Here is a 12,246-nt window from a genome sequence, read left to right as displayed (position 1 = left end):
GCCACCTTCTGTCTACTAAAAGGAGTAAGGAAGATGGACAAACATGAACCAGCCCGACAGATGGCACCTCCGCACGGAGGGGTTGGGGGGTGGGGCTGTCCCCGGACAAAACGTGACTCTGAGCTTGAAAACATGAAAGGGCAGAAGCTTCCGCCCCGGGCCCACCCCCCCCCCCCACCCCCGCAGGCCCGCTCAGTCGGAAGAGCACTCAACTTTTGATTGCAGTCAGGCTTGTGAGTTCGAGCCCTACGCTGGGTCTAGAGATGATGAAAAATGAAGGAACGAACTCTCAATAACTTAAGTACGAATGGGGCGCCTGGGTGGCTCAGCGGTTGAGCGTCCAGGGATCCCCGGGTGGCTCAGCGGTTTAGCGTCTGCCTTCAGCCCAAGGCCTGATCCTGGAGACCCAGGATCCAGTCCCACGTCAGGCTCCCTGCATAGAGTCTGCTTCGCCCTCTGCCTGTGTCTCTGTCTCTGTGTCTCTCATGAATAAATAAATAAAATATTTTAAAAAAAAGAAAGAAAGAAAGAAACGACTACAACATTCCATTGTAGGTGACGTCTATTTTTCTTTTTTACCACAACTGGGAAAACAAAACAAAACAAACAACAACAACAACAAGACCCCCCCCCCCCCCCACCACCACCACCACCACCACCCCACCCTGTCCTTGGCTCAGCGTAAGGGAATTCCTGGGTCAGGTTGAAAGAGGGGGAGGGGGTGATATCCTGTCGTCCGCAGTGTGGAAAACCAGGGTTCAGCAACCTGGAATTGTTTCCTCTTCCTCACCAGGTAGACAGACGTGGTCACTGTCATCATCCCTGCAAAAGCAAGGCAAGAGGGAAGAACCTCAACATTTCCAAGCACCTTGTAGGGGCACCTGGGAGGCTCGCTGGGGTTAAGCAGCTGACTCTCGGTTTCGTCCGCCAGGAGGTGGCACTCTTGACTCGCCCAGTGAGGCCGTGGCGACCTCTGGAAGGAAGGTATCAGGCTCAGGGTTTCCGAGGGGCTCGGCTGGCTCCCCGAGAAGTGGATCTGAGTGTCTCCAGGCTGTCTGATCCTATCTGAGTCTTAGGATGCGATTCCAGGGGCCCGTGGCCCGCTCGGTCAGTAGAGAGCACGACTCTTGACCTCCAGGTCGTGAGTGGGAGCCCTACGTTGGGAGTAGAGATCACTCTGAAAAATAAACCTGGGGGGGGGGGGCGGGGGGCGGCGGAGGAAGAGAAGAGAAAAGAAAAACAGATGCCATTGCACTCAAGGAAGGCAGGCCTTGGTGATACAAGGGATTCTTCCAAGAGTGGCCGGTTACAATGAGAACGTATTCCCACAGAACAGACCTCACGCAGATGATTGGCAATTGCCATAAAAGAAAGATAACTCATTAGAAAAAGAGAGAGAAAGAAAAGAAAAGAAAAGAAAAGAAAGAAAAGAAAAGAAAAGAAAGAAAAGAAAAGAAAAGAAAAGAAAAGAAAAGAGATAACTCACTGAGAGTTTCTGAACACTGACGGGTCACAGGTAGGGAGAAAAGATAAGGATTTTGAAGATTTTTTTTTCTTTAGATTTTATGTATTTATTCATGAGAGATACAAACACACAGAGAGATAGAGAGAGAGAGAGAGAGATTGAGAGAGAGAGAGAGAGAGAGATTGAGAGAGAGAGAGAGAGAGGCAGAGACACAGGCAGAGGGAGAAGCAGGCTCCATGCAGGGTCTCCAGGATCACGGCCTGGGCTGAAGGCAGCGCTAAACCGCTGAGCCACCCGGGCTGCCCAAGGATAAGGATTTTAATTTGTTTACAATGTCACACATTCCTAAAATTTCTCTAAGGTATAGATATCTCTACAAAGTTTCCTTCAAACTGGAAGAGCAAACATGAGGGGATCAGCAGTGATTTGAACAAGAGTCCTTTAAAAAGGGTCATCAGGATGCCTGGGTGGTTCAGTGGTGGGAGCGGCTGCCTTTGGCTCAGGGTGTGATCCTGGAGTCCCGCATGGGTCTCTCCTTGCAGAGCCTGCTTCTCCCTCTGCCTGTGTCTCTGCCTCTCTCTCTCTCATTGTGTCTCTCGTGAATAACTAAATAAATCTTTAAAAAACAAAAACAAAGAAACCAGTCATCATTGTCTTTCGCTCTTTTCAGTTCCATGTTGTTCCTTTTAGTTCTGTTTTTTTAAGATTTTATTCATGTATGAGAGAGAGAGAGAGAGAGAGGCTCTCTGGGCTGCGACCTGGCTGGCGGCGACATGGCCAAGCGCACCAAGAAGGTCGGGATCGTGGGCAAATACGGGGCGCGCTACGGGGCCTCGCTCAGGAAGATGGTGAAGAAGATCGAGATCAGCCAGCACGCCAAGTACACCTGCTCCTTCTGCGGCAAGACCAAGATGAAGAGGCGGGCGGTGGGCATCTGGCACTGCGGCTCGTGCATGAAGACGGTGGCCGGGGGCGCCTGGACCTACAACACCACTTCTGCTGTCACAGTGAAGTCTACCATCAGAAGACTGAAGGAGTTGAAAGACCAGTAGAAGCTCCACCATTTGAAACATGGCTCGCCTACAATAAATGGGTTAATTTATATAATAAAATTAAAAAAAAAAAAAGAGGCCCTAACCCTAACCCTAACCCTAAAGCTAACCCGTACCCTAACACTAACCCTTATTCTAACCCTAACCTAACCCTAACCAGAACCCTAACCCTAACCCTAAACTTAACCCTAAGCCGTAACCTAAACCTAACCCGAACCCTAACCCTAACCCGTAACCTTACCCTAACCCTAACCCTAAACCTGTTCCCAAGCCCTAACCCTAATCCGTACCCTAAACCAAACCCTCACCCTAATCCTATCGCTAAACCGAACCCTAACCCTAATCCTAACATGAACCCTAACCTGTACCCTAACGCTAGCCCTATGAGTACCCTATGAGTAACCCTTACCTGTACCCTAACGCTAGCCCTCACCCTAACCCTAAACCTAACCTAACCCTAACCCGTACCATAAACCTAACCCTAACCCAAACCCAAAACCCTACTCTAACCCTAACCCTAAACCTAACCAGTACCCTAACCCTAACCCTAACCCGTACCCTCAGCCTAACCCTAACCCGTACCCTTACCCTAACCCGTACCCTACCCTAACCCTAACCCGTACCCAAAGCCATACACTAACCCTAAACCTAACCCTAACCCTAAACCTAACCTTAACCCTAACCAGACCCTAAACCTAACACTAACCCTAACCCTAAACCCTACTCTAACCCTAACCCTAAACCTAACCAGTACCCTAACCCTAACCCTAACCTGTACCCTAACCCTAAACCATACCCTAACCCTAAAGCTAACCCTAATCCTAAACCTAACCCTAACCCGTAACCTAACCCTAACCATAACCCGTACCCTAACCATAACCCTAACCCGTACCCTAACCCTAACCCGTACCCTAACCCTAAACGTAACCCTAACGAGTACCCTAACCCTAACCTTTACTCTAACCCGTAAAGTAACCCTAACCCTAAACCTAACCCTAACCTGTATCCTAACCCTAACCTTAACCCTAAACCTAAAACTAACCTGTACCCTAACACTAACCCTAACCCTAACGAGTACCCTAACCCTAACCCTAAACCTAACCCGTACCCTACAACTGACCCTAACCCTAACCAGTACCCTAACCCTAATCCATACCGGACCGTAACCCGTACCCTAACCCTAACCCGTAACCTCAATCTAACCCTAACCCTAACCTGTACCATAACCCGTACCCTAAACCTAACTCTAACCCGTAACCTAACCCTCAGGCTAACCCTAATCCGTACCCACACCCTAACCCTAACCAGTACCCTACCCCTAACCCGTTCCCTATTCCCTACCCTAACCCTAACCCGTAACCTAACCATAACCCTTATTCTAACCCTAACCCATACCCTAACGGAAACCCTAACCAGTACCCTAACCCTAACCTTAACCCTAACCCGTTCCCTAAACCTAACCCTAACCCTAACCCGTAACATTACCCTAACCCTAACCCTAACCCTAACCTGTACCCTAACACTACTCATATCCCGTACACTAACCTAACGCTAACCCTAACCCTATCGCTATCCCGTACCATAACTCTAAACCTAACACTAAACGTAACTCGTACCCTAACGTGTACCCTAAAAGTAACCATTACACGTACCCTAACCCTAGCCCTAACCATAACCCTAAACCTTACTTAACCATAACCCGTACCCTAAAACTAACCCTAACCCTAAACCCTACTCTAACCCTAAACCTAACTCTAACCAGTACCCTAACCCTAACCCTATCCCGTACCCTAACCCTAACCCTATCCCGTACTCTTAACCTAACTTTAACCCTAACCCGTACCCTACACTAACCCTCACCCATACCGTAAGCCGTACACTAACCCTAACCCTAAACCATACCCTAACCAGTACCCTAAACCTAACCCTAATCCTAACCCTAAACCTAACCCGAACACTAACCCTAACCCTCAGCCAAACCAGTTCCCTAACCCTAATCCTAACCCTAACCCGTAACCCAACCCTAACCCTAACCATAATCCTAACCCGTACACTAACCCGTACCCTAACCCTAACCAGTACCCTAACCGTAAACCGTACCCTAACCCGTACCCTAACCCTAACCCTAACCCTAAACCGTACTCTAACCCATACCCTAACCATAACCCTAACCCATATACTAACGCTAACCCTAACCCTGACACTAACCCTAACCCGTACCCTAACCTTACCGTAACCCTAACCCAACCCCTACCCTAACCCTAACCAGTACCCTAACCCTAAACCTAAACCTAACCCGTAACCTAAACCTAACCCTAATGCGTACCCGAACCCTAACGCAAAACCAAACCAGTACCCTAACCAGAACCCTAAACCTAACCCGTACTCTAACACTAACCCTACCCTAACCAGTACCCTAACCTTAACACTAACTCGTAAACTATCCCTAACCCTAACCCTATCCCTAATGCCTACCCTTACCCTAACCCTAACCCTAACCCATACCCTAACCCTAACCCTAACACTAACCCTATCCGGTACCCTAACCCGTACCCTAACCGTAACCCTTACCCGTACCCTAACACTAAACCTAAACCTAACCCGAACTCTGAAATTAACCCTAACCTGTACCCTAAACCTAACCCTAACCCAAACCCTATCCCGTACCCAAAACTGTACCCAGCCCTACCCTAACCCGTAACCTAACTCTAACCCTAACCCCTACCCAGCCTTAACCCTAATCTAACCCTTACCCTAACCTGTCCCCTAACTCGTACCCGAACCCTAACCCTAACCCTTACCCTAACCCTAAACCTAAGCCGCACCCTAACCCTAACCAGGACCCTAACCCTAACCCTAACCCTAACCCGTACCCTAACCCTAACCCGTACCATAAATCGTACCCTAACCCGTACCCAGCCTAACCCTAACCCGTAACCTACCCTAACCCTAACCCTACCCCTAACCCATACACTCACCCTAACCCTAACCCGAACCCTAAACCTAACCCGTACCCTAACCCTAACCCTTACTCTAACCCTAACCCGTGCCCTAACCCTAACCCTAACCCGTACCCTTACCCTAACCCTAACTTGTACACTAACCCTAACCCTACCCGTACACTAAACCTATTCCTAACCCTATTGCTAACCCGTACCCAAACCCTAACCCTGACACTAACCCTAACCGGTACCCTAACCCTAACCCTAACCCGTACCCTAACCCTAACCCGTACCCTAACCCGTACCCTAACCCATACCCTAACCCTAACCCTAACCCGTACCCTAACCCTAACCCGTACCCTAACCCATACCCTAACCCGTACCCTAACCCTAACCCTAACCCGTACCCTAACCCTAACCCGTACCCTAACCCTAACCCGTACCCTAACCCGTACCCTAAGCCTAACCCGAACCCTAACCCGTACCCTAACCCTAACCCTCTAACCCTAACCCTAACTAACCCTAACCCTAACGCTAACCCTAACCCGTACCCTAACCCTAACCCGTACCCTAACCCTCTAACCCTAACCCGTACCCTAACCCTAACCCTAACCCGTACCCTAACCCGTACCGTAACCCTAACCCTAACCCTAACCCGTACCCTAACCCTAACCGAACCCGTAACCTAACCCTAACCCGTACCCTAACCCGTACCCTAACCCTAACCCGTACCCTAACCCTAACCCGAACCCTAACCTGTACCCTAACCCTAACCCTAACCCGTACCCTAACCCTGACCCTAACCCGTACCCTAACCCTGACCCTAACCCGTACCCTAACCCTAACCCGAACCCGTACCCTAACCCTAACCCGTACCCTAACCCTAACCCGTACCCTAACCCGTACCCTAACCCTAACCCTAGCCCGTTCCCTAACCCTAACCCGTTCCCTAACCCGTACCCTAACCCTAACCCGTTCCCTAACCCGTACCCTAACCCTAACCCGTTCCCTAACCCTAACCCGTTCCCTAACCCTAACCCTAACCCTCTAACCCTAACCCGTACCCTAACCCTAACCCTAACCCTAACCCGTACCCTCACCCTAACCCTAACCCTAACCTGTACCCTAACCCTAACCCTAACCCGTACCCTAACCCTAACCCTAACCCGTACCCTAAACCTAACCCTAACCCTAACCCGTACCCTAAACCTAACCCTAACCCTAACCCGTACCCTAACCCTAACCCGTACCCTAACCCGAACCCTAACCCGTACCCTTACCCGTACCCTAACCCTAGCCCGTACCCTAACCCTAACCCGTTCCCTAACCCGTACCCTAACCCTAACCCGTTCCCTAACCCGTACCCTAACCCTAACCCGTTCCCTAACCCGTACCCTAACCCTAACCCGTTCCCTAACCCTAACCCGTTCCCTAACCTTAACCCTAATCCCTAACCTGTACCCTAACCCGTTTCCTAACCCTAACCCGTACCCTAATCCCTAATTGTACCCTAAGCATAGCCCAAACCCCTGCCTTAACCCCTAACCCTAAACTTCCACCCCATCCCCCACTCTATCTCTAAACGTATTCCCTCCCCATCCCTTAACCCTAAACCCTATAACCTATCTGTAACATCACCCTTATCCATTCCCTAACTCAGTTTCCTAATCCCAAATCCGTACCTTACTCCTAACTCTTGAACCTTCCCCCATCTCTCACCCTAACCAGGAACTCGAACGCATAACCATGATCACTAATCCATATCATCTAATTTCACCCTAACCACATATTGCTCACCCTAAACCCTAACCCTATCTCAATTGTCCCCATTCACTTACCTTGTCGTTCTGAGTAGCTGCTGCTGAGGTGGATGTGACTCCGAACAGCACCTCCAGGGTCCTCCAGCGGGTCCTGAGGAAGCCGGACTCCTGTCATGGCAGACGTGGCCCCATGTCTTCCTGAGTCATAGACAGCAGGTCCTGAGGACGAGGGGGGTCCTGTCACTGTGGACTATGCCTCACATCCTCCGGAAGCCTCCCTGCGGGTTCTGAGGAGGCCAGGTTCCTGTCACCGTGGACGCGGCCCCACATGGGACTGAAGCCTACCCGCCGGTCCTGAGAAGGCCGGGGCTCCTGTCAGTGTAGACCCGGCCCCACGTCATCCCGAAAACTCACCGTGGGTCCTGAGGAGGCCGGGGCTCCTGTCAGCGTGGACGTGACCCTACATCTTCCCGAAAACTCACCGCGGGTCCTGAGGAGGCTGGGGCTCCTGTCAGCGAGGAAGTGGCCCCACATCTTCCTGAAGTCTCACCGTGGGTCCTGAGGAGACCAGGCTCCTGTCAGCGAGGACACGGCTCCACATGGTCCTGAAGCCTACCTGCGGGTCCTGAGGAGGCCGGGGCTCCTGTCAGCCTGGACACGGCCCCAAGTCCTCCTCAGGCAGCCAGAGCACAGACCGGCTCCTGTTACTGCTGGCGGATGAGGCCTACTGGGTACACACGCCCCCTGACTCGGGCCTGGGCTCAGGCGCTGAAGGAGGCGGTGAGGGAGGCGGCGTCCCCACGCCCAGGGCGGGACCTGCCTCCTTCCAGGCTCCAGCTGAGACCTATTGAAGAAACCCAACCCCACCCCCCCACCCCCGGGGAAAATTTAGGACCACGCCTAACCCAGAGGCAGCACATCCAGGCGCCTTCCCGGAATTTAAGCAACGAAAAACATTCTGTGGTTTTCCCGAGATAAGAAAACCATTCCCCCCCCCCACGCCCTGACTGGAAAGTCCCTGAACATGTTCATGTTGACCTCCAAAGAAATCAATCGTGTATTAACCCGAATGCTATGCTAATCCCGCGGTTTGCCTTTAAAAGATGCCTGTAATTGCCAATCGGGGCTCTTCCACCTTTGAGGCCGAGGGCCCGTTTGCGCAAACGTTCAATAAAACCCTCTTGCTAGGGATCCCTGGGTGGTGCAGCGGTTCGGCGCCTGCCTTTGGCCCAGGGCGCGATCCTGGAGACCCAGGATCGAATCCCACATCAGGCTCTCGGCGCATGGAGCCTGCTTCTCCCTCTGCCTGTGTCTCTGCCTCTCTCTCTCTCTCTCTGTGACTATCATAAATAAGTAATAATAAAAAAAAAAAAACCCTCTTGCTAGTTGCATCTGCCTGTCTGGGGTCTGAGTCTCTGGGGCGTCTACCGGGACACGTTGGCCCCCGTGAGCTAGGGTCCAACACTATGAGCTTCGGAAACGTGCTGAAATGGAGCACAACACCCGGCTTCCCCAGAAATACTAAAGGACAAGGAATTGGAGCCCACAGGACGCGAAATGAAATGTGGACCAGACTTTTACCGTGTCCGCCAAGACTCACTCAACCCTCTTCCACTGTGGGCGGGACTGCGGGCTGGTGCAGCTGCCCTGGAAACAGTGCCGAGGCTCCTCAGGAACTTACAGATAGAGCTGCCCTGCGACCGGCAGGTGCATGGCCTGGAGCTCACTCTGAAGATACAGATGCAATGAAACGCCGGGCGGGACACCTGCGCCCCGATGTCCACAGCAGCCGGGTCCACAGTAGCCACACTGTGGGAGGAGCCTCGGTGCCTTCAGACAGATGATGGATAGAGGATGGGAGATAGATGATGGTCATAGAGAGAGGAATGGTACTGCTATCAAAGAGAAGGAAATCTTGCCATTTGCAATGACGCGGATACAACTAGAGGGATCCTGTTAAGTGAAATAAGTCAGTCGGGAAAGACAATGACCCTATGGTGTCATTCATAGGTGGAATTAAAGAAGCAAAGCAGATGAACATCTGTGAAGGGAAGGAAAAACGAATAAGATGAAAACAGATGCAGGAAATACAGACTCTGAATCATTGGAAACAATCTGAGTGTCGCTTGAGGGGAGCGGGGGAGGGGATAACGGGGGGTGGGCACAAAGGACGGCAGGTGATGTCACGAGCACTGTTGTTCTCTCCAACTGGTGAATCCCTGAATTCTACCTCTGAAAGTATAATACACTATACATTAATTAATTGGGTTTAAATTAAGTTAAACAAAATCAGTTGTATCAGAGCACATTTCCTTCTGGACTCCCTGTTCTGCTCCTTCAGCTTATGCTGGAACCACACCCTGTGGGTCTAAGTAGGCGCCACGCCTCGTGCCTGGCCCAGCCCAGGGCTAGAACTTACGACCCCGAGATCAGGACCTGAGGTGAGGTCAGGAGTTGATGCTTAACTGACAGAGCCAGCAGGGGGCCGAGAACCACACTGCTTTATCCTGTGTCTCTGTGACATCTTTCGAAATAGGAAAGTGCTGCGCCCCGCTCTGTCCTGCTTTTCCAATACTGATTTGCTGTCCGGGGTCATTTGTGGGGGCTGACAGATGTTAGGGTTTTTTTTTTTTTCCTACTTCTAGGATCTACCACCATGATTTTGATAGGAATGACATTGAAACCGAGGGTGGCTTCAGGAACTGTGGACATTTTCACAAGAGGAGGCTTCCACCCCACGAGCCCAGGACGGCCTCCCAGAGCCTGGTATGGCTCAGTGCACAAGTCTTGTGCTCCTTTTGTTCAGTCTCATTATTTAGTCTCTGTGATGCTCCTGAAAAGGGAGTCACGTCCTTCATTTCGTTCCTGAGTGCTCATTGTCAGGACGCAGCAAGGCTACTGAGCTCTGTAGGTTCAGTTGGTGTCCCATGAATTTACTGAATTCAATCATTAGTTCTAACAGGTTTTGGTGGGGGCTCTCGGGTTTCCTGTTTCTAGCACCGCGTCTTCAACAAATAGGGACAGTGTGACGTCCCCCTTCCAGGAGTGGAACCTTTGCTGTTTCCTGTCTGTTGACTACATTAGGACTTCCAGCACTGAGAGGGGACCTCCTTGGCTTGTTCCTGCTCTTAGGGGAGACGATTTCAGGTTTTCACCCTTGAAGAGGATGTCAGCTGCGGGCCTTCCTAGCGGAACTTTATTCTGTTGATAGACATTTCCTCAAAACCCACTAGGCTTTTGATGTTGTACTTTGTCAAATGCTTTTTCTGCAACTCTTGAGAGGATCGTATGCTTTTTGTCCTTTCTCTCATTTTTCTTTTTTTAAAGATTTTATTTATATATTCTTGAGAGACATACAGAGAGAGCGGCAGAGAGAGAAAGGCAGAGACACAGGCAGAGGGAGAAGGCGGCTCCGTGTAGGGAACCCGACGTGGGACTCGATCCCGGGACTCCAGGATCACGCCCTGGGCTGAAGGCAGGCGTTAAACTGCTGAACCACCCGGGGCTGCCCCATGTCCTTTCTCTGGTTAATGTGATGGATCCTGCTGACTGATGGACAGAGGGGCCGTGGGTAGGACATGGGCAATGAAGATGAACGATAGTAACAGCTATAAGCGTCTGGATCGTAAATAAAATAAGTCACAGAAATTTAGAAAGTACAGCCTAGGGAATGGAGTCAGTACTGTTGTGACAACTTTGTACGGGGACAGATGGTGACGCCGCTTCTCGTGGGGGGAGCTGAATAAGGCACAGAATTGTCAAGTCACTAGTTGTAGCCCTGAAACTACTGTCACGTTGTGTGTTGACTGTACTTCAATAAATATCAAGGAAAAGGGGTTTCTGGTAGGACTCCCGGTGGGTCCGTGAAAGGCATTTACACGGTCGTTACACACACGAAGGCACCTCTGCAGAGGGGATAAAGATGCTCACGTGTCTTCATGTTAATTTTTAGAAGATTTACTTGAGACAGGGTGCAGCAGGGAGGGGCAGAGGGAGAGGGGGAACCTGGAGCGGACTCCTCACCCAACGGAGCCCGAGCCCCACGCAAGGCTCCACGCCACAACCTCAAGATCCTGACCTGAGCCAAACTAAAGAGTCGACGTGGAACCGACTGAACCACGCAAGAGCCCCTCGAATGTTAAGTGCAACCCCATGCTGTGAACTCTGGGGGTCGGGGGGACATCTGTGACCCCCAGTCTACCTAGAATGGTGGGAGGCCTGCAGGGCCCAAGGACGGGAACTGAGGATGTGGGAGGGTGCCTGCATCCCCCTCCCGCCTGGCGTGGGGACAGGACCCTCCCCGGGACCCTCCGCCTTCAGGGTGAAGGGCTAAGTGCTGATTGGACCCCGCCTGCCCACAGTCATGATGCGGGACCCCACTGTGGGCGGAACTGTGCCGCCCCGGGTTCCACCGCTGCATGGCGCTCACTGTGCGTCTGCAGAGCTTCGGAAGCACTCGTGCTCTGGATCTGGCTCACAGCGACCGGACTCTCCAGCTCTCCCCAGTAGCTCAGTACTCCCACTCTCCTCAGTACCCCCACTCTCCCCAGTACCCCCACTCTCCCCAGTACCCCAACTCTCCCACTCTCCCCAGTACCCGGTGCATAAAGAGGAGGCGCTCACACAGCCACAGGTCACAGGTGAGTGGCCGCTGATGCCTGCTCCCTGGGGGCCACTCTGGGGCCTGTGGGTCTGGGTGGGGGCGCTGGCCTCCCGGGCTGGGGTCCAAAACACCCCGACCCCAATGAGATGACCGTGAGCAGCTCCTGCAGCCCTTCCACAGCCCCATGGGGTGAGGGCGGCCCCCTAAGGCCCTGTCCAGGGAAGGAGGCTGCAGTCAGAGACCGGCAGCTCCCCGGAACCCCCGCTCCCCTGTAAGGCCTGTGCTATGCAGGGAGACCCAATACATGACCTTTCCAGCTCGTCCTAGATGCATGGACCCCGACAGGGATGACACCCCCCCCCCCCCGCCCTACCATGTGGTGAGGGGAGGACAGTCAGGGCCTGCTGGGTCCCCCTGGCCGGTG

General features: G+C 52.2%; 1 protein-coding gene across 1 annotated transcript; it reads left to right on the top strand.

Annotated features, from left to right (window-relative positions):
• The first annotated feature begins 2,209 nt into the window (after window positions 1-2,209).
• Window positions 2,210-2,567, top strand: LOC112933115 (large ribosomal subunit protein eL43). The gene has a single exon (XM_026016186.2). The coding sequence runs from the start codon at window positions 2,239-2,241 to the stop codon at window positions 2,515-2,517; it is 279 nt and encodes a 92-aa protein (XP_025871971.2). The 5' UTR covers window positions 2,210-2,238; the 3' UTR covers window positions 2,518-2,567.
• The last annotated feature ends 9,679 nt before the right edge of the window (window positions 2,568-12,246 follow it).

Source organism: Vulpes vulpes, chromosome 10 (genome assembly GCF_048418805.1).
Source record: "Vulpes vulpes isolate BD-2025 chromosome 10, VulVul3, whole genome shotgun sequence".
Taxonomy (NCBI): Eukaryota; Metazoa; Chordata; class Mammalia; order Carnivora; family Canidae; genus Vulpes; species Vulpes vulpes.
This window is presented reverse-complemented; position numbering and strand designations above follow the sequence as displayed.